We start from the raw sequence: 23,613 nt of genomic DNA on the forward strand, positions 1-23,613 counted from the left end.
AACTCATCTTAATCTTGAGTCAAGATAGTTTTACGGTATTTAATTATTAACTATTGTATACTAAACTGAAGCACAGTTGGCTCCACTCTTGCGTTTACCACTTCGCGTTGGCAATCGTATCTTCCTGAGGGGTGAACCCCGAACTCTAGTGAGTGGGGAGGAGTGTGTCGTGGTGTCTTTCCTGGATACAGTATTTCGTCTCCCGGATACTAGGGGCGAGGACGGAAACTGTATATCACACGGGAAAAATTACAATGCTGAATAACGCTTTGACAATACCGACGGGGTTTCCTCAGCTAAGTGTAATCGCCCAGCGCTAACCAGATGAAAATACTAAAGTTACAGTAGGAAGAGAGAGGAATGAATTCATGCTCTTGGTAAGGTGTTCCTTTGTAAAAACGGGCATTTACGAGCAAATGGATTATGGATATGTTTGAATCTATTATCTTGTAGAAGCAGCCAAGTTTTGTTTAATCCCTCGACTACGAGATGGAACAATATTAACCACAGGATAAAATACCAAGACGAGTAATTCTGCGCTCTCTGCGTGATTAAACTTTATACCTACTTAAGTTTAAAAAAAAAAGGCAGGCGTACTAGGTTAGGTTAACCTAACTTAACCTAGTCATTCCTACCCGAAACGAGGCACTCGAGACTTTTCTCAGCCCGTCAGCAGACAAATGAAGCCAATGTAGGATATTAGAAGAGTAAGATGATGGTGGTAAAACATTATGACGTTAGGTTCAACAGTCTGTAAAGGTCTGGGTGTTAGGAAGCGCCACTGAAAAATAACGTTTTTCGATGACAATTTAACTACGTTTGTTAAGGCAATACATAAACAGTATTAGACCTACAGGGTTGTGTGGTTTTTAGTTTAACAAATTTATTGACAAAGTTTATTTTATATCATCTTGGATGATAATAATAGCTGGTAAATAATATATCAAAATTAGTGGGACTTACTTTTATCGGTGGACTGAAGGAAATTGGCAAATCTAGGTTGGCAGGGCGAGACGAGAGGAGCTTCCCCAGTTGACGCGATCGGCGAGTTTTGACCGCTCCGACTTGTATTGTTGCCAGGCCTTCCTCCCCCACCTATCTTCTGTCCTTGACCTTCCTGTCCCGAGTGCAGTCCCTGATTGTGCCCCTTGGAGCCATCTACTTCATGTTTAAGAGAAGAAGGTGATGTGGGGATTGCAGCTGAGGCGTCCTCTTTTGGAATAATTTGAATCTCGAGCAGCGACAACCCACGACTGCCGCCACATACTAGTGAAACGGGTTCCTTGGAGGGGCTGAGACTAGCTCCTCCTATCGTCTCCGTTTGGTTGTTATAGTCCACACATTTAACCCGTTCTGGAGTCTTAGCCGTTTCTTGCATGGCTGGTTTTTTTCACTTTTCAATTAACTGTTTATTTCAAGTTTACTCACAATTATAAAAGATTTTCCTGCATCACAAAAGGCACTGATTATAACAAACAAAAAAAGCTCATCGACCTTTTTTTCTACTAAAATACTCCTTCAGAACGAACCAGGACTTCACTAAAGCTCTCGACCAAACGAGATACTGAATGATTACAAATCAATTTCATTTTTTTTTTCAACATTTATAAGTCATTTTTTTAGCTTACTTTAAACTTTTAGAAACGAAGTGAAATTCCTAACATACGCTCGTGCGTCCTTTGTCACCATCTGCCCAAGAGTCATATTAACGCTGGTATTGTCGGGTGATGACGTCTCTCTACCTCTTGTCCATTACTGGAACCTTCCTACACTGGCTAGTGACTTCGTTAACTACACTTGTAAATCTGTCGGGATGTTGTGTTACTGTATCAGCAAGTCAAGCAATTATTTATTTTTATTTTATACGATATATAAATTTTTAGGTGACAAACAAGGGCCTCATCCTTATCCTAACATTAGTTTACTAAAGGTAAGCTTGGTTTATCGAGGGTGTTATGTGTTGTATTATAATTATTAAAATAACCACACGCGTTGTTACGTATCCAAGTTGTTGCCATTGAACAAATAGATGTACTGTATTCGTCTTATATTAAGCACAGTAGATAATATGAATAATCCATTCAACACTGTACCAAATACAACACATTGATCAGTTGGCAGGTTCTTTTTTTTATTGGGCACTCCACTACATCCTTGTGTAAGGTGAAGCGCAGAAGCGTTTACAGCGCCCAACAGGGAAGCATGCTAAGTTCATGCTTGCCTTTATGTCTCATGAGTTAAGGGCGCAGAAGCCTGAAGAGTCAATGGTTTATGTCATCAAGTTATTGGAAGCTCCAACAACTTGACCCTGAATACGAATTCGCAACTTTCGACTTACACCAGGTACCTACTTCACTGCTAGGTGAACAGGGACTAATGGGGGCTAGGAAGTATGTCCAAACAACTTCCACCGGCCCGGGAATCGAACCCGAGACATCTCGCTTGCGAAGGCGAGAGCGGTACCACTCTACCACCAGCACCCCCCTGGTAGTGTTGACCACCAAGTTACCCCAGCCCAGTCGTTCTAGGGGGTCAAGGCCGCTACAGTTGCATCCTGTTAACTAAACACGAAACACATCATAATGCCGAGTCACTGGTGTCCACTATGAAGCGTAATTCAGTGTAATACTGTAGTATATTAGAGAATAAATTTCCGATAGTTCTGAGAGTATGTTCTGGGAAGTGAAAATAGTTATCAAAGTGAAATTGAGAATCTCGTAGTGTCTGTTATTAAAGAAGACAATATTCTGGTATTATTTTGCCTTTGGTCAGTTCCCCTACACTAAATAAGCCCGGCATAACTGGCAACTCTGAAGGTATATAGCCTTGACTAAGAGTTGCCATTTCACGTACCATAGTATAAACATTTTTTTTAAATTGTGTAAATTAAGTACTTGAAACATAATTATACAGGCATGTACAATTGTTACACAGCATCAATATGGGTCACTATCCCCTTCCACCTGGTGGACAAGAGCCAAATTACAATATAAAACTATTTGGCATCCCATTCACAGTTGCCGTCGCTTGACTGAGTTTGTTCAATCGCAATTTCCTCTTTTAAGATAATCCACAAGATTTTACTCTCCAAGACTCTAAAAACACATTTTATATACTCTGGATTTTAGATTATATGTGATAAGTAGAGAGCAAACTTTACGATGTTGCCTTCAAACTACAGTACGTACTGTACCTAGGTGTAGGTAGTGAATTAGCCAAGTACATAAGGAAGAAAAAATCCAAAGTGAAAGATACAACCTCAGTTTCTTTAATGAAACAACAAAACTGGTAATGAATGGTAAGATTAGTAGTGCCCGTAATAACACAGATACCATTTGAACAGAAATAAAACTACACTCTTCTCCAGAAGTTAAATTTTAGTTAGCTACGCTCTGCCAAGTCCAGGACTCTTAGGCGTAAGGAAACAGTTTACCATTTATAGTGAATGTTGCCATAACGACTTGTACGGTTACCCTCACTGACTACACCAGTTTGTGCTTAGAATTATCAATGTAGATTTCTAGTTTCAAGTAATCTTAATAATATACTGAACATTATGCCTTTTGGTTTTCAGATCTTATGTCATGTGTTCTCAGTCTATGAATAACCACCAAAACCTAACCTAACCTGATTAGTCCAGGAGTTGAATTACTGTGCTGTTAGGTCGGTTAGTTTCATGGACTAAGTCAGTGACATTCAGTTTTGTTTAGACACCATCTCAAGTATCTGTCACATTTGAGTTATTGCGAATATTTAAATAAAGGAACATTTCAACCAGTAATTTTAAATGCACAAAAACGCCGAGAGAAATGCTAAATGTCAATAACTGTAAAGTATACACAGGAGGGAATGCGGACTACTGGGCCCACACATGACGAGCACTTGCAGAAAAAATAATCCAGTTAAAACCCACACGACACACGACTGACTTGCTTCACGGGGTAAAAAGCCGTTTAATTAATGAAGCCTACACTGGCAACTGTACCCATTGTATAAACACAGTACAGTATATGCAGGTATACCGGTTGAATAAACTTTTTCCATGTATTTGTTTTCTTATCTCTGTAATCTTACGCCATTCTTCAGTTTAACATGGATAAGATTGTACTTTTCTGTCAAAACTTACTAGTTCACTGTGACTCACAACACCAGGTAATACAGTAGCGAGCAGTTCCCTTGGTTCTCTTCAGCGACCTCGCCTGTTTTACAGCAGTGCTGTTCACCAACCACAAACCTACTGTTGAGGAAGTTACTCCTCAACTGGCACTGCCAACAGTATAGCTAGAGCCAAATTTACTTGTGCCAAGACGCGTTAGATGTTTCTGACAACCACTCTTCCTCAAATTCACGACTCTCAACCTAAAAGAGGGTTAGGGTAAGAGTGGAAATACTCTTCTAAAATACTAGCAACCAGAAGATGATTCTTTGCACACAAACAATCGTCAGTATTTCAAGTCTAGTTAAAGAGCTCGATGAAATAATTACGGTTAGCCACGCGCGCTCACCAGCCTTCACTGTTGCCTCCCTCCCTCACTGAGCTGACTTCCAAAACACGCCACAGTCGCCCGTAAACACAATAACACCTCGATGAACTCAACATTATGATCATCATCTATAAAATCAACTAACACTTATCTGATGTATACTGTACCCGAGGCGTTGATTCATACTAACAGTGTCAAGTTGCTGCTAAAAATTAGTGTCTTGTACACTATACAACACGTGTTGTTGCTTGTTTTGTCTCACACGACGGCAACGAAATTAAGATATTAACTTTCTATAAAAATGCATAAAACTTTTAATTTCGTACTTCAACGTTAACATTTTATATTCATGATCTCATGACATGGAATAAACTCACCCTGAAGTTCACTTTTCAGCTTGATGAGCAAAATTCCCATCTGCTATAAGATGGGTACTTGTACAGTACACCATATATCACATTGGAAGTAAATATTTATCCTAAGAACCATCTGCATTGCTGTATCTCCAGTGACATGATAATGAGGTAATTAATTGTCGTAAGGTAAAACTTAAATGTATTTTCCTAAAGATGAATTATTGTGAACGCGAGCAGGAACTCTGCAACTGATACACTTCGTCAGGCAGACCACAAGATAAAAACTGTCACAGCACCATCTTCCCAACCTCCACTAATATTATCATGGCGAACATTAACTCCCAGCAGCCTCCCACCTCACTAGCTCAAGGTCACTGTTGGCGCACGCTGCAGTCCACTTTTCCTCCTTCTAAGAAACACACGCGTTGAGATTACAATAGATTCTTCTAAATGGTTCATTTAGTTTTCTGCAGTGTTTATATCATTTATATTTGGAAACCTGGATACATTTCTGATAAACAATAACGTACAGTACACGTGAGCTATGTACAGAACTCTTGCCGCACGTTTGTTTTTGATACGTGGCAAGTAGTTCATAAAGATGAAAACAAGACTTTTCTTATCCACAATGTTATAAAACCGTTTTTCCGATCTCTTCCACGACTATATCATGATATATAAAGTATTACACGAGGCAGTCACACATCCATTCACTTGTAATAACGAAACCGTATATACCGACTCATGGCAACTCAGTAAATTCACCTTGCATCAACTTCTCGTCACTCTAGTGTGTCTTTGGCTGGCTTGGGGCACATTAAAATTCAACAAGACCACATTCCATCAATCCAGGGGCCACAAAACATCATCTAACACATAGGACCAGCATCACAGGTCGACATACGGAGCCTACGAGCACAACTGTTAGAGTACGAAGGGTGTAGCTCCACACAAACGTTGATATTGATTGAGAGCTGCACATCCCCTCATCCACTGACGCAGCAGCTAGCTCGAACCAGCACTCCCACTAGCATACCAGATCTCTACAACTACTGATGCCAGTATGTCCTCGACCACCACGCATGCGCACTTCAACTACATGATGAAGTATCCTCAGGAAGTGAGGGAGAGAGAGTTTTTGCTCCCGTTAGGAGGTATAATGAACTTATGTAATGCGTGGATGAGACATACACTCCTCGGCGTGCCGAATTATTTTTTTTCAAGAGTTTTACTTTTTGCTTTAATGCACGTGGTATGAAAGTGAAGTGGCGGGACACGAGCCACGTATGTAATACGGGATTTACATCACCCACGACATTCTGGCATGGTAATGAGTCTGAGGGATGCCAGGACAGCCTGTGTGTCGTGTAGAGCGGAAGGCTTGTACTAACGTCAAGCTGTACTGCTTCTCTCCGTCTGTACATGCCTCTGTTCCCTTTGCCTCCTCTTCAAGCCGTTTGCTTTGTTTCTCTTGAAGTTTTTTTCTAAAAATTAAGTGGAACATAATCGATGACTACATGCAAATTGCACTTAAAATGAAAGTGGGTCCCGTAGGCATGACGACCCATTAGGGACAGTGTCCATACAGCTGTATCGACCACTCACTCCGACTGTAACAATATGTCTCCATTTACAGGTAAGTAGACTGGAAGTGCTTGGAATCGAACCAGATACCCTAAGAACAGGAGACGAGCACTGTACGCAGTCAGCCGCCGCCGTACACCTAATTTGTATGAGATCCCGTCAAAAAGTAATGATTGCTTTGAAGACAAAGTTACTTGTCAAAACACAAATTAAAAAAAAGCTGTTGAATCGTTTTCATTGGCTCTAGAAAATAAACAAAAACACGTTTATCACGAAGTTAAATTAATCGCCTTTGGGATTTTTTTCGGTTTTGGATTACTTCCGGTATGCTGAGTACAAAATGGCGGGTGATACATCTACAGTAACTGTTGTACTAAACCGTGCTTTACTTAACTTTAATCAATTAATTTCAGTTCCTTTGGCCAGAACCACCAGCAGGGAGGCAACCAAAATAGAAAAAAAATGGCAAGAAACATGGCATAAAAAAAATGAAGAACCAGCTGCAATAATGTCTGCAGTTGACAAAAAAATACTGGATTGTATTTGAGAATGTCAATACTAGAACAATCATACAGTGGCCAAGCCTATGTGCAAACGTAAACATTTGGGAAATTATAGACACGGTATTAACGGTCATACAATCCTGTACCGTATTTCGTGTAATCCGATACCAACGAGGATAAATTTTCTTGCATCGATATAGTATGGTATATTTCTATGGGTCAAACAAATGTACAGTAGCTAAAACAACCATCTGTGCAGGTGGGAGTCGATATGCTCCGAAATTGTACGTACGACTAGTGACAGCCCTCATATACCAAAATTTATCGTCCATGGTCTCATTGTTTCCCAAGAAGTATGAACAGATAGTTGTTTTAGCTACTGTACCCCGGGTCGGTAACGTACCCCGGGTGGGGAGCGCAACCGCTTGCACTACACATGGAGGTGTAAGAGTGAGCGAGGCACCAGTTACTGGCGTTTCTCGAGGAACCCGTTTAGTTCACCTCACCTCATCTCCGGTGAGGCCGACTTATTAAACACGCGCGGCCCCTAGTTTAATGGGCGCGGTGGGCCCCACCCGGAGACCAGGGTACATTACCGACCCGGGGTACACGTACAGTATATACCGATTAATTTTGATACAGAATTCATTATTGCCATTCAATCATACATTCGTCCTTAAACTTATCCTTTGTAAAAAAAAAATATTTCGTATTGCTTCACATTTGAGTTGTTCGTTAAATTTTTTTTTACACAAATTTCTCTGATCAATTGTTGTATAACAGTTCATTCCAATTCCAAATCAATCTCGATATTACAGTTTGTTTACAAGTCAGTCTTAGGTATTTACAACTACCACCTCCACCCTATACAAAACACCATCTTAAAATTATCAATATTGCTTTATCACCAAATTATTCTTGATAAAATCACTATTTTCTTCTCATAACTACTCATTTTCTTAAGCTTTGAGCAACTCCAAATGCCTAAAATGGTAAAGGTTTAACACAGTTTCCCGGGTATACTATGCATAACGAACAAACACAACGAGCTACCTCCACACCCGCAGTCACACTGACTAGACAACTGCATTGGCTAGAAGGCTTCTCCAGCCAGTCGGGAAATCTGGACGTAAAGTAGGCAAGACTTATCATATTACCATATTTGTTATGTTATATTTTTACTGACTTGGGGAGTAGACATCTAAGACACGACAGTTACTGGAGTGATAACGATAAGATAACACTTATCATAGCTAAGTGTTAACACAGTTCCATGCTATTATGAACAGATTGTGTCAAGTTAGTTTACTGGATGACAATACGGACTTTTTCTTTAGATAACTCCCACCTATACCATCTACTGTAGATAATCACCGAAAAAGTTTCAAGTGAATCAATTTAGTTAACTATTTCATGCCTGATATAAAGCCAGGCGTCGCCAGGATGACCATAAAGACAGAACTGTTACTTAATATACTTATTGATCTCGTGGTGAGGTGTGCAGTGGGGTTATACACTATAAACGACGTTTTTACATCAGAAAATGACTATCGTGTAAACCTTGCTCATATGACACTGGTAACTGTTTCAGTGTTAGGTAATCTACAGTGAAGAGCCACAGCAATATAATGAGCTTTATGTGTACAGACCCCCCCCCAAGCATCGGTACCCAAGAGGTCCATGTGGTACAAGTATGTGGTTTTGTAGTATACGCACAGTCCACTAGTTTCAAATTGGTTGGTACAGTCCACTACAGGTATAGTATCAGCATACAGAAAACTACAGGAATTCCAAAATGACCGGTAATCTAAGTTTTATTCCTGCAGATATTTCATAAATAAATATACCGAGTGGTGTTTAATACAGTCAAGTGTGGGAAACAATCCTGAAATAGATGAATATAAATGTACAGTATCTAAAGCAACCATCTGTGCAGGTGTGGGTCGATATGCTCCGAAGTTTTACGTGTGACTAGTGACAGCCCTCATACCAAAATTTATCGTCCATGGTCTCATATTGTTTCCCACAAAGTATGCACAAATAGCTACTTTAGCTACTGTACCAAGCAGTTGTCAAATAACCTCACAAGCGTTGTATTTATCACTGACTTGTGTACTTCTTACCTATAAATAATGTATTACGTTGTTATCTGTGCATCGAGAACCATAAACTTTAAAGCCTCCTGGTTCAAACAGCTAATATAAAATGATTGCAAGCGGACAGTTCCACACTTGCAGCTCAAACCGATCCTCACTACATCAGGGATATTCTTTGCCTAACATTATACAACGGTGGCCCTTTTTTTATTATAACATTATTTTACTCTCGGCATTCCGTATGATTCAGGTTTATCTGGAATTCAGAAACCCACATTTGTTAATCCTTTCGCCGCGTTTCACGCACTTGCCATGTTATTCTGGCTACCGCCAGACGGTTTCATTCGGCTCAGGGTAACCCCCGCTGGGAAAGGGTTCAGGTACAGTACAATGTATTCAACAAAATCCTGCAAGAAAGTAGAAAATTTGAGACGTTCTGCAGTTATCTGATTAAAAGCTCAAGGTCGCCTAAATTTATCCGCTTTCTTTCCAACTCTCAAATTTCAAAGTTTATTTTCAATCGGAAACAACAAAATTCAATTCTTAGTAGGGCGGGAACTGCTTTGGTATGGGTCATCTCGGACTGGCTTAGAGTAAACTTGTTCCTTCAAACTCACTCCCTTCGGATGTTCGTGTAACAATTTTATTTTACATAATTTTAAATTGCTGTTGGAGTAGTGTAATTACTTACCTTATTTCGCATTTAAAAACCTTAGTTGTTGAAGTTATGGTTCACATGCGTATTACTACATCAACGTCTAACGTTAACAATAAAAGACTTCTAATAGCATGAAAAATAATACAAGAACACCTTTTTGTGTAACATACACAACATGAAGGTAATTTGTGTATTCAAAGGGAGTCGCAGTGATTCGATTTTAACGAGCTGGGAAGGTTGCGCTATTTCAGGTTAAATAAATTAAGTTTCTTTCAACATGATGCCCTGTAATTATACGGTTTGCAGATTTAAAATTAGGTTTCAAGATTTAAGAATTGCCTTGCAGGGCTTTAACTCCCTTCTTGGCTTCACCAGACTTACGTATTAAAAAACGAGGAGCCCGGAGTATTAGGACACATTACTGTAGGTGTATTCTTGGTGGCCCCAAAACGCATAACTAGTTATGCTATCTACTGCGCAACCCAAAGTTTTGCCTTGAAGGAAAAAGCTGGCAAAACTCCTTCAGAGATGATATGCCCTCAGAAGCAAAACTAGTTATGGTTTTTCCTTTTTTGGAAAGTGGGCGGAGATGAAGGGAAAGTATCCAATGGATATAAAGGGAATTATTAGAACTACACACCATTCGACTAGTCAGTGTCTTTGGACTAGAATATTACTTTATTTTATAACCAGTCATGTTCCCAATAACGTGGAAATAATGGAATGGGATCAATATAAACTGCTACTGTATGTGGACTAAGAAACAATTGGAGATTTACATTCTGTGAGCATAGAATTAAAAGGAACTTGAGTGGTTAAGATTTTGAACGGAGCTTAAACAGTGACGAGTCTACAGTACGTTTTTAAGATCAGCAGAAAAAATATAATACTTTTCAATAATATAATAAAGATATTAAAGGCGTTTACTGTAAGGTGTTTTCGATTTACGTAATCGCTAACGCGTTAACTATTCTGTATGCGCCGACGATGCTTTTGACCTGTGCGCATGGAACATACAGAGCTAGGGAAGAGCCTTGAGCCTTGACCAGCGACCAAGCGGCCCGAATAGCTCACAATCAATCGGGGAGTTTCTCCCACGTACACTGTAAATATGCGGATCATGGCCGCTGATGTTGAATATTTTGAATTGAATTGAAACAGTTTATTTAGCCAGAAAAATACAGATACAGAGTGGATAATAAAAACAATATTAACATGGCTGAGCCAGTTGAGAACCTGTGCTCTCTTTGAGGCACCTGATATATACTATACATTTATCTCAAGGAAGTATTATGTAACATAAGCCAATTGCAAGAGCGGTTATGGGGTGTACGACGCCATTTACGATGACCTTCTTGCCCTGGTCTTTTTCAGCAATATTGCCTTTAACACATGGAATACTTCACTTTTCGAAGCTTTGGATGATTCTCGAAACAAGTTTCCTGGTGGGAATTATTAGCTAGTGCTGTACTCAAAATATCGAAACTTCGAGATCTCTCCAGAGCTTCAAAAGGGTGGTATTCCTGAAACAAGATCAGGGCAAGAAGGTCATCGTGAACGGCGTCGTACACTCCACGACTGTTCTTGCAACTGGCCCTTAGGTAATCTGGACTAGTACAATAGCATGGTGGTAATAAGAACCTCTCATAGTGTTACCACGGTTATCACTTCAATATTTATTAAAAAAAAATTATTTATTTATTTATTTTTATTAATATTGAAGAGTTGTGGACATTTAAGACAATAAAAAATTGATATAATAAAAATAATTCTATATACGGTATTATATTGGATAGGGCCTAAAGCAAAGCGTTAGGCGTGAAAGAATTTAAAAGGATTTCGCCTAGTTGAAACAAGTTTTGGCTCCGCCCATATTTACGTGGGCGCTGACCCATTTCATTAGTCGCTGGTGAATTTTTTGTAAAATATTGCTAATTACTCAAATATCATTAAAACTTTAACATCATTACTCAAAGATACTTTAAATAAAGGCCCGATTTTTTTTTTATTCTTATTTATTGTTGACCGATTGATTTTTTTTTTCCCTTTTTGTCTCCTTCCACAATTTTCTATATATTTTCTTCCGAATTGTGTCCTAATAACAGTTCTAATTTTTTTGCTTTCTGAAGACTGTGTTGTACAAGTTATTCCTAACACGTAGTACAATTTCGTATTTTTTATCGACAGTCCGGGAAAGCTAACGCGTTAGTTATTCCGTGCTTCTTAAAACGCCTTACAATAAACGCCATATATCGAGTTAATTCTTAATGCTTTAAAAAACAAGTCCACAAACTAATAAGACCCGAAGCAAAATATTGATAAACTACTACTTTGCTGTCACTCGGAAACGACTATGACGGCCCACACACACACCACCTACACACAAGTAACACCTACACACAAGTAACAACACCTACACACAAGCAACAACACCTACACACAAGCAACAACACCTACACACAAGTAACAACACCTACACACAAGCAACAACACCTACACACAAGTAACAACACCTACACACAAGTAACAACACCTACACACAAGTAACAACACCTACACACAAGTAACAACACCTACACACAAGCAACAACACCTACACACAAGTAACAACACCTACACACAAGCAACAACACCTACACACAAGTAACAACACCTACACACAAGCAACAACACCTACACACAAGTAACAACACCTACACACAAGTAACAACACCTACACACAAGTAACAACACCTACACACAAGTAACAACACTACACACAAGTAACAACACCTACACACACAACACACAGTAACAACACCTACGTAACAACACACATAACACCTACACATAAGTAACAACACCTACACACAAGTAACAACACCTACACACAAGCAACAACACCTACACACAAGCAACAACACCTACACACAAGTAACAACACCTACACACAAGTTACAACTCCTACACACACGTAACACCTACACACAAGTAACAACAACTACACACAAGTAACAACACCTACACACAAGTAACAACTCCTACACACACGTAACACCTACACATAAGTAACAACACCTACACACAAGTAACAACAACTACACACAAGTAACAACAACTACACACAAGTAACAACACCTACACGTACACCAAGACTCACGCAACCAAACACACAACATAAAAATACACCACCACCCCCACATACATCACAACATACAAACGCATCATCCACAAACATACACACACCTCCGTACACAAACATACAGACTTACCCTCACCGCTCACAACAAAAGAAACACGCACGAGTCAGACCAACTGAATGCTGCGCATCACACTCCCTGGGAGTCTGAACCCTCCTGTGGCCTCCCTCCCTCCTTGCTGCTGCTTGGCTCGCCCCTCGCCCGTAGTAGTCACCCGTACGTAGCATTGTGGGTGGATGACGCCGAGAAACGTCCGGGGTGGGGGCGGCGAACGACAGAGACCCATAAGACCCGGGGGATGCGGCGCTCACCACACAACCAAAAACCACGCCCCTTCTCTGTGCACGCTCTCATCCTAATGTTTAACGTTAAAATGTCTTTAACCTCACAATGAGTAATGTTTATGTTCCTTTATGTTTAAAAGGGTGCTTCATATATTAAGATATACGAGCTTAATGCAAGAAGGACCTAGGTCAAGAAACTACTCTTTCAAGAGTAAAATATTTGGTATCAACATAAAAAATCAGCCAAATTAGTGACCACTTGGCAATTTCGAGGTGAAATGGTGATAATTAGGGCAATCAAGTATTACCCTAATTAATGCATTTCGCACAGTATCGTGCACATCTCACAATGCTGTTCTGGGTTCGATTCCCGGCCTGGGACGTGTGGTAAGGGTCTTTTCACATGGTTTCTCCAAGTACCTGTATTCCGGTTTCCTCCTGTGCTCACACTGGACATTGAAGGAAAAAATACAAACTCATCCGTCAAAACGGTAAATTTAAGGAAAAATATAATAACGTCATTGTTGCTGCTTAACACTGGTCTTGTGGATGCAACCCCATAGTACAACCATTACACATACTTGTGGGGCTGCGGGTACAGCACCAGTTAGTGAAATCCCGGATTTAATTACCTAGACCCAGCCAAAAATGAGACGTTGGCCCTTCACACACACTAATATTACACTGAGGTCCAGAATATACACTTTATTTAGAATATTAAAGTAGTAAAGATAAATTAAGTTTCTTAATTGTAGCATACAGTAATATGGTTCCAAGAGGAGCTTATTAGTGTACAGGATATTGAGAATTATACTGAAGTTGTATATAAGTGATGCATGAATAACAATATTAGAATTAACCCCGACCTGTAATGCTAATTTTCTTGACTTTTTAAGTGAATAAACTATCATATGGTAACTCGTATCCATATTCGCAGGGATACTATTTACGTCGTCAAAAATTTCCAAGGACAGAAAGGAGCCTTTAAATTACTTATCCGTATTTTGTTTTTAAGTAATATGCAAATTTTAATACACAAATTCACTTGAGAATAATAAAAAAAAACGCTACGGTATATGATTCTTGGTTATGGAGGTCAGGTGCGCGCTGGTTCCATAAACTAGTCCACTCCAGATGCGTGTGACATGCTAAGGTAGAGTTACCAATGTTTATCAATATCACAAGCCTTCCATTTTCTCTCGTATGTAAGTCTTTATGGTTGGCAATGATACTGAATGTATATGTAAGCGTGTCCGAGTGTATTATATTTATGAATATAATTTTCTTCACATTATATATTAGATATGGAGTATTTGAGCGTCTAATTACTAAGCAGATTTGTGACGGAGAATGTGGCTGCAATTCTGGGAGTGTTTAAATTCATATTTTCAATTGGGATTACTCGTCAGGGAATGCATCCACGTGAGGGTACTTGTGAAAATGCTAGTATACAGTACAGTACAAGGAAATAAATTCAGTTGTAAGTGCTGTTTTTTTATGGATCTCTTGAGGTAGTGGTTTGCTTGACGTGTGGAATAACTAACCACTTATTAGAAATTATTTAGTTCCATTTTTTTTAAATATATTTCACAGTATTGTTTGAATAGATAATTGCTTAAATGATATAAAAAGGAGCAATAAACTAGTCCAAATCATTAAAACGCCAAAGGCTGTATGATAAGCTTTCTTCAACACTACTAGTTTCACTCTTAACTGCCATGGACCATTGGACCATGCACATAGGTTCTTTTGTAAGAAATATCTTGAAGCAACAGTTCAACGTCATGTTTCTAGTTATCAAAAATATTCATGACAACATTATAATAAATATTCTCCTATTTTTGTTTATAAAAGCACATACCCCTAAGTCAAAAATACAAATATTAAATAACCAAACTAAAACAAATACCCATATTACTCAGATCTTATTTATAAAGCTTGAGCGGACAGACCTGCCTCGGGGGGCTCTGGACTAAAAGCTTCAGTATTTCACGATACTTGTGTACTACTGGAGTGATATCACGGGTCAGTGAATCTTGTAACGTCATCGAAGTCATTAGTGAGGAAACTTGTGATTAGTCCCGCGGCTTACGATCTCTCTGCACAGCAACTTCTGAAATAATACCTAATATCGAAATGTTTTTACCTGGACTGTCACTGATGGGCTTGTAGTTGAGGGTGGTGATGACATTCTCCGATCGACGACGCTCCTCCTCCTTCTCCTGGCATCCTAGTAACGTCTCCTTCATCCTGATGGTCCGTAGCCTAGTACCTCGCGCTTCTCTATCCTATATCTAAAATGATGCAAGTACTAGTGACCTGACTTGTGTAGAATGGTTCTGGTTCTCTTGAGTTTCCAAGAATCTGTAAAAAAAGAGAAAACATCAATAAAAGTGTCTTAGTACATAACACAGTCAGATTACCACCGACACCAGCATAAAGAAGCACAAGTCAACCATTAAATACAGGGTAAAGATTCAGTACAGGACAACCACAGATCCCTATAATGATTTGTACATAGGGAGAAATTGGTTTCGATTTTCTCTACTACTATTTCACTTCAAAACATGTAATTTTGATCACAAACCAAAGTTAACCAAACTTAACCTACAGTCTGTTCACTAGAAACCTTTCAATGGCCAAGGGTTAGTTCGTAGCGAGGCAGCCGACTGGTTGGATGACGGACACACGAAGGCTCACAACACTTCCTTAGTATTATCATATTTCAAAGGATAATAACCTTTTTTTTTCTAATAATTTCTAGTTGGGAAGCAAAAATTCGTTGTGTGAAATGAACTGGTCAAAAAAAATCTTAATGAGAACAAGAACACCACGAACAAATTCCGAGACGTAAACTTCTCGTAAAGTGACTTCACACGGCATAATGGATGTCACTGAAATTTTTTACTCTTATTCTTGTTTTCATCAAGATTTTTTATGTTACTAGAGCATTTCATAAGTTAATTTTTGCTTCCCCAGATGCGGATATTATCAAAGATCAACAGAGAAAAGCTATTATCCCTTAAAATATCAGAATATAAGTAAATTAGATAAAATCCTGAAGAACTATGTAGTGATTCGTCGAGTGTCCGTAAATCAACCAATCAGTTTGGAGTGAACGAACTATAACACAGGAGTCGAGTTAGGAATCTTTTCAATATAAGAAAAGTTCTTCGGTTTATCAAGACCATCCCCAAAATGGCGGAGGATATAAATATTTGTTAAAGAACCTAACGACTCTCAAATATCAGTATACATGTCTACCCTCTCCGCCAACAAAACAAAAGGACAGAAAAAAAGAATCCAAAGAACCAAACCTGAATTCCAAAAGAGTAATAGTAGAGACAACTAACATCAAAAAGGTTTTTATTTCGAAATTTTTTATCCACAAAATCGATATGGCAAATTTTCCTATAATTTTAAGTATTTTTTCATTTTCCTCTATCCTTGAATCATTAATCACCTGTAGTGTCCAGGGCATGAAAAAACAAATTACACGACAAAACACGGAGAAAGTGATCATATAGTAATATTTTCATGGCTCTACTTGCTTTGTAGACGAAGAAAAATATTTTATACCGTAAATATTCTGTCAAGATTTCCGCTGAGACGCCACTTGTCCCCCGCTCTTAACAACGAACTTGTGAATCTGTTCTTTGTAAACGTAAAAATACCGACGGAGCCTCACATGGGCTGTTTTAATACCATAAATAATGGCTTGTTTGTCTTTTGTTTTAAATTTTATAAGCTTAGTTAACCTGTTTGTTCTTTGGCCTGAGCAATTCCCCCTTTTCGCGCTTATGGTTCTTGAACCTAATCTATGTATAATAATGAGATTCATATATCTGGATTCGAGTCCCATATTATGCAGGGTTTGGATACATGTCCAATTTCTCAATGGATTTTAAGTGAACTGTATGTTCCTATACATACGGTTCTTTCCCAAGGAGAAGGAGAAGCTGCAATCTTGTTTTCCAATATCGTTGTTGTGGCGTCGTGTTCGGTATCGTCTCACAAGTTATCTGTGCTTGTGGAGGATGAAGACCGTCTCCAAGAAATCATCAGTCAACTTGGACTATTATAGTTGGCAAGAAGTGCTTTCGTTGGTACCAGATATCAAAGAAAGTTCTTTCTGCTTAGTATGCCGGAGAGTGGAGCCCACGTTTAGTTAATTAGGTAGGTTTCTTTGGTTAGGTTAGGTTCTACTAGGTTTTGTGCGTTGTATCATTTTTATTACTTACGAGCATCCAAACAACATTGCGAAAAATTCATGGAATCGAACAACTGATTCAGGCGTTAGCTGTCTCCTCCAACATTACCCTAAGATTGTGAAGGAAGGTTGGAGAATTTTCTAATTTAAGTTTTTGATGTTATGAAAGCTTAGGAAGGTAGAGCTAAATAAGCCATCACAAAGGCCAAACACTAAACTTGGACACGTGTAGATTCTGTTTTATATTACTTGCATACTTCTGCAGATATTATTAACATGATCTTTATTTTCATTTACCCAATAAATTAAACTACAATACAGAGCACTTTTAATCCTTTTATGATTTTAATATTTTTGGTACTGTACTTGGATACCTTATTTTTTTTGCATTTGCATTGCTTAAAATAGTTAATTCCTGAGGTACACCTTATGAAACATGTTTGAAAACGAACTTTAAATATATTGTACAACTTACATTATTAAGATCGCATTAAAACCATGCCATGAAACTTACTGGCTTCTCGTTGGCAAAAATAGTATCGTTCTACCTGAAATATGGGAGAACAAACGCCACTACTTAGAGAAAACGGTAGTAATAGGCTGACATATGAGGGGCAGACTTTACTGTTTACTTGCTTAATAAAAATTGTGATTAAGTGGATACAAAATCTTAAAACAATGTAAGTAACTTCATGAAGATAAAAGGTAAATAATTTGAAAATAGGTTGGTAGGAAGAGAAAGGTCAAACAGGACAAAAATTAGCTGGAATAAAACAACTTTTATAACAAGAAAATACTCAACAATGATAGCATTGAAATTGGCCAAAACGAGACGTGTTATTGAGGTTTTAGAAGTAGAAATCTTGCTTCATAAGCAGACATACCTATTTATACTGTTAAGACTTAATTTCTGACTAGATTACCCATGGAAACACTGGCATTGCTCTTAACACAATGAAAACTCCACTACCAATTACTGTCATACTTTTTTACGTTTTACTTTTATCCTCTTCACCACTGATCGGCTCATTAGTCGCTTGGGAGATCGTCCATGTCTCTGTTACACACTGTTGACAAGTGCTGGGCATTCACTGGCTCCTGAATATATCTGAACCTGCTCCAGTGCTTATCAAAAGTTTGCCCTCGCAGCTTTCTGGATCTGCGGCTTCTTCAATTTTGAGCTGTGATCCCTTGTAGAGCGAGCGTCCGCCAGCTCCAGGTAAAGGCAATCGACTGAGTAGTGCCCCTTGAGATGCTTATACACCTTACCCGTCCGTAGTATAAGCTAGGCAATTTCAGGCACTCTAATCTCTCATGGTAACTGAGGCAGGCACCAGTCTGGTGGCCCTCCTTTGAACATTTTCAACCAACTGACAGTCTCTCGCATATCTCGGTGACCAGACGGGGTGACAGTACTCCAGATGTTACGAGGGACGGACCGTCTAGATAATTGAATGACCTTATAAGAACCAATAATTTAGATTGCCCGATTCACCTTCTTCTCACAATGGCCCGAGAACTTCAGCTCATTGTCAACATACACACCTAGGTCCTTTTCACATTCAGTCTCAATTAATGCAGTTTCTTCGCTCCGTTGGGACATATGATACGCCTCTTTAATGTTGGTACGACCCAGGTGCAGCCTGTTACACTTAGTAACATTGAATCTTAGCAGCCATTTCTTCGACCATTCTTGAAGCTCAGAGATCCTTCTGCAGCTCTTCACAGTCTGTTTGGTTCTTAATTTCCCTAAATAAGTTGGCATCGTCTGCAAACATTTGCATGGAGGAGTGTACAGCTTCTGGCATGTCATTTATGAAACAAACAACAGTGGGCCCAATACACTGTCCTGTGGTACCCCGCTTATCACGGGTACACATGATTTCGTGCCATTAACCACCACACACTGCTTGCGGTCATGTAGAAAGTCTCCGATCCACGCTCGGACACTTCCCTCGAATCCCGTACCCTTCCAGTTTAATTCTCAGCCTTTCGTGGGGTACACTGTCGAAAGCCTTGGCAAAATCTAGGTAAATATTGTCGATATTACCACCCCGTTCCAGAATATGGGTCCAAATATTATTAACCAATTGTATTATTATAGGTGAAGATATTGGTTATTATTTTAAGCATTACAACTAGCAGGGTTATAAAACACCGTCCCCTTACAGGGACAGATACAGGGGGCCCGGAACCCCCCATTTCATCAGAAAATTTCAAGACTTTTCTTTAATGCAGTATTGTTCTCAGACGTTTTCGTAGAGTATTGTTTTTTTGTTTTTTTTTACAGGGATTAGCCCACCCGGGCACAGGTCAAAGACCCTCATCGGGGCCTGGGGGGGGGACGATTATGTAATAATAATAATAATAATAATAATAATAATAATAATAATAATAATAATAATAATAATAATAATAAAAATAATAATAATAAAAATATAATAAAAATATAATAATTATAATAATATCAATAACAATAATATATAATAAAGAACCATAAATAACAAAATAAAAAATCAAGAGTGAGAAACAATATATGTATGTTGTGTTGTCAAAGAAGTGAAACAATTGAGACCCTGCAATTGTGTGTAAATGAGGCAGAAAGTCAGGTCATCAACCTGGGACTTGGTCACATATGGCAACAGGGTCTACAACACATTATGCTTTCAATATCCTCCCAGTACCTCCCTGTTAATTACTATTGACCTCAGAATATCTCCTAATGTCGAGTGCACATGGCTTCAAAAGGCCCATGATATTGGCCAGGTTAAAAAAAAAAAAAAAAAATATCGGGAGGGAGGGAGGGGGTCTGGCCTCCCTCCTCCCCAACTGGGTGTGCTCACCATGGTCCCTCACCCACAACTTGTTGGACCCTCACTCCTTTGATTTCCTGAATCCGCCCTGCCTTAGGTCCCAGTGCTGATCCGCCCCTGCCTTAGGTCCCAGTGCTGATCCGCCTTAGGTCCCAGTGCTGATCCGGGGTCCCAGTGCTCATCCGCCCCTGCCTTGGGTCCCAGTGCTGATCCGCCCCTGCCTTAGGTCCCAGTGCTGATCCGCCCCTGCCTTAGGTCCCAGTGCTGATCCGCCCCTGCCTTAGGTCCCAGTGCTGATCCGCCCCTGCCTTAGGTCCCAGTGCTGATCCGCCCCTGCCTTAGGTCCCAGTGCTTGAAAATATTATACTAGACTCTACATACTTATATGTATTAATTGTGAAGGATGGACGTTAGAGCAGGTAAGTGAAGTCCTCTTAACACAACAACAGCAGACTCAGAGGGTTGTCGACCTCGTGACCACACCCAGCATGACCCTCTATTACGGCCGGATCAATGGGTGATGAGGTAACTGCGCCTCTGATCTCCCCGTGAAAAACATACATTACGTATCTTTCCACTTTGTTTTATTTCTGTAGTGTTGTTAAATAATATTGTGCGGTGTGATGTTTATTTATGTGGGGATTTCATCATTAGGAACATTTACTGGCTCAGAGTCTAGTTGTTATTATTATTATTAACAAGAACCGATTTGAAAATAATTCCCTTCATAACTCGGTTTAAAGACAGGGATAATTGATAGGATATGAGAAAGACGCACAACAAACGCAGGTTAATTTTACACACAGGACCTTGACAAGACACGAAGCTAATTCTACGGTATCCTGTCCTATAGCAATTAACCGACTCAAAGAAGGCTGGAATATAAAGTGGGAAAATGACCTCAATTTTGCACTGAAGATGTACCATAGGTTAATCGTTACCCTGTGCCTAGGTGCATATAAACAATAATGACGTAGAACTTTGAGAATCAGGAAACCGGTTTGCTTTATTCCTTATACTAAACACACGCTGTTACCTCTAGCCTAGGAGATAGACGGCGGTGTCCCAGGTATACCATACCACCTGTGGCGGTACATGCACTCCATCCATCAGTTGTAGTGCAGTAATATTGACTGTAACTTGGACATAATTCCAAAACTACATTATTTGACAATGATCGGCAAAACCATGAAAATTCTATCACTAAATCATTCGACTTTCGATTTAAAAAGTAGATTTCAAACGGTTCCTGGATTTGGTGTAAAAATGTGAGTAAATGTGTTTAAGCGGCGCGCCTAAAACAAAAAACTGGTTCTTGGGACGTTACTTGACGGGAACGGCGTTTAATTCACCAAGGGGAGGCTGCCAGCTGAAGGTTGGTACAGTATATAAAACGAAAGTTAAACTGGTTGAATTACCTTTAACCCTGTGACACTGGGCCTTTGACGAGCATGACTAAACACAATAGGTTTCTGTTCATGACCTCTGGGAAACTATCTTCAAGTTTTTAGGTAACCTTACGTTACGTTTCAGATAAAATACTAATATATAACAAGACAGACACAACCCGAGAAGAAATGTTCGACAAATTAACATTTTTAGAATTTTTGCCTAGTAAAAAACACTACCCAACACGCATAGCCTAGAATTGGTTGTACACATTCCAAACACACACACACACACTCACGGTTAATACACCCCCCTTCCCCCACCACATGCTGTCTATACACCGCTCAAAACACATGTTCCTTTATGTATAATACATACACTCACCATTCAATCAAATCCTGCCCCACATACATACATACATACATCGCTCGATCACAACACAAAGGTAAAAAGCAGGTATGTGGGTCAGGTGAGACGTACGTGACTCAGAGGTAACCTGACCCAGAGGCCACCTGCCCGCATACCACACAAGTCAATGCTGGTGTGTGTGTGTGTGTGTGTGTGTGGGACGGGTGAGGGCTCACGCTAAGAATGTTCAGGTAGCTCTCACACTAATCAACCTCAGAAATAGTTTGGATGAGGAAGCGTCCCTGTAACCCTCCTTATATTTACTCAATCTCAGTATTTAAATGCCTTCAAGAATCTAGCTATACCTTCCAATGAGTGGGTGTACGGAGCACAAACCAGTACTACTATACTGATAAGATATAGCGACAAAGAATACAGTGTGGTAATGGTATAATTTAGAATAATTCATATTCATTTTGAATTGTCTTCGTAATTTTTACTACACTGGTTGTTTTGATTTATGTAAAGGCAATCCAGTGACGAGGCTAAGCAAAAAAATCTGAAGCAGCAAGTAGGTCACGTCCGCGCCTGCGTCACCTCGGCAATTAACGACTAACATAATACTGGAAACTGAATCAGACGAGTTGTAGTTATTGCTTTCTTTAATTTGACCGGTTTGCTGTTGCTAAATTGTAATAAATATTTTAGTGTATATCCTGAAGAAATAGTGTATTTTGAATTTAACATTACCGCTAATAGCTTCGTGAGGAATGCTAATATCTAATTCTTTGTCAGTTTTGTTTGTGCTATTAAATAAACTAATTAATGATAATTATGGACCCTGTAACCCTTTCTCTTGTGAGACGCATTACAGTTTTGGCAGCTGCTTAGCTCAACACCTAATATTGTTTTGGCGACCGCTCAGGTGCATCCGTATTTCAATTACTGTTGTGGCGAGTGTACAAGATGCTTGTATAACATTGTTTTGGAGAGCGACCAGACGCAGTTATGATACTGTTAGACTGTTGCCTGCCGAGCCTCCACTGCTGGTCCCTGTTGCTCGTGGAATAAATAATGGTTTACCACTCCCCACCATAACCTAACCTTCAAAAAGAACAAGTTAAACGGTTGATCAACATTAGAATCACTTTACCAGATTTAAGTTAAACTTGTTTGACAACAGCCAAACCGCCTAATGTTTTCTTTTAGTGATAAAAGTAATAAAATGAACCTTATCTTTCAAATAAAAATTACCAAAGATAATTTATGAAGTCAGTGTCCACAAAGTAGTAAATCAATATTACTTCGTTGTTATTGAAATTAAATTCAACCAATTTCTTGACAAAGGAGCTAGATTTTTCGTGCTCGGAGCTGTATACAACAAGTTTGTGCTTCGTAATTCTCATATATTTTAAAGATCATAATTTATTAATATCAGGAAAGGTAATATAGAAGATCAGTAACAGTTTTATTTTTCTTCATTTTCTTGGAAGAAAAAAAATTGTTTACAGAGGTTGAGAATAATGGTAGAGGCGATAGTTGTCAGTTTGAAATGAACATCATGTAATTATCATCTTAATCGATCTTGCGGATGATTCACAATAACGGTATTATACATCTTAATTATTAAAGGGCAAGTATAATAAAACATTCGTTATTTCTGCTCCTTTTCACTACATTCAAACACAAGTATGCGGTCTTTACCCAAG

General features: G+C 39.1%; 1 protein-coding gene across 9 annotated transcripts in view; it reads right to left on the reverse strand.

Moving 5' to 3' along the window:
• LOC121857175 (1-phosphatidylinositol 4,5-bisphosphate phosphodiesterase eta-2-like) overlaps positions 1-23,613 on the reverse strand; it is a 163,423-nt gene that overhangs the window by 120,516 nt on the left and 19,294 nt on the right. For 2 of the 9 annotated variants that reach the window (XM_042353096.1, XM_042353103.1), the window contains exons 1-2: positions 5,745-5,860; positions 964-1,445 (exon numbers count right to left, since the gene is read on the reverse strand). In XM_042353096.1, coding sequence (XP_042209030.1) covers positions 964-1,378 — 415 coding nt within the window. In that variant the 5' untranslated portion in view covers positions 1,379-1,445; positions 5,745-5,860. Of the gene's footprint in view, positions 1-963; positions 1,446-4,126; positions 4,266-5,605; positions 5,724-5,744; positions 5,882-15,290; positions 15,509-23,613 lie in introns of those variants that run through there. The other 7 variants (XM_042353099.1, XM_042353102.1, XM_042353104.1 and 4 more) reach the window with 7 other exon arrangements.

Source organism: Homarus americanus, unplaced genomic scaffold, assembly GCF_018991925.1.
Source record: "Homarus americanus isolate GMGI-L3 unplaced genomic scaffold, GMGI_Hamer_2.0 scaffold20465, whole genome shotgun sequence".
NCBI classification, from domain to species: Eukaryota; Metazoa; Arthropoda; class Malacostraca; order Decapoda; family Nephropidae; genus Homarus; species Homarus americanus.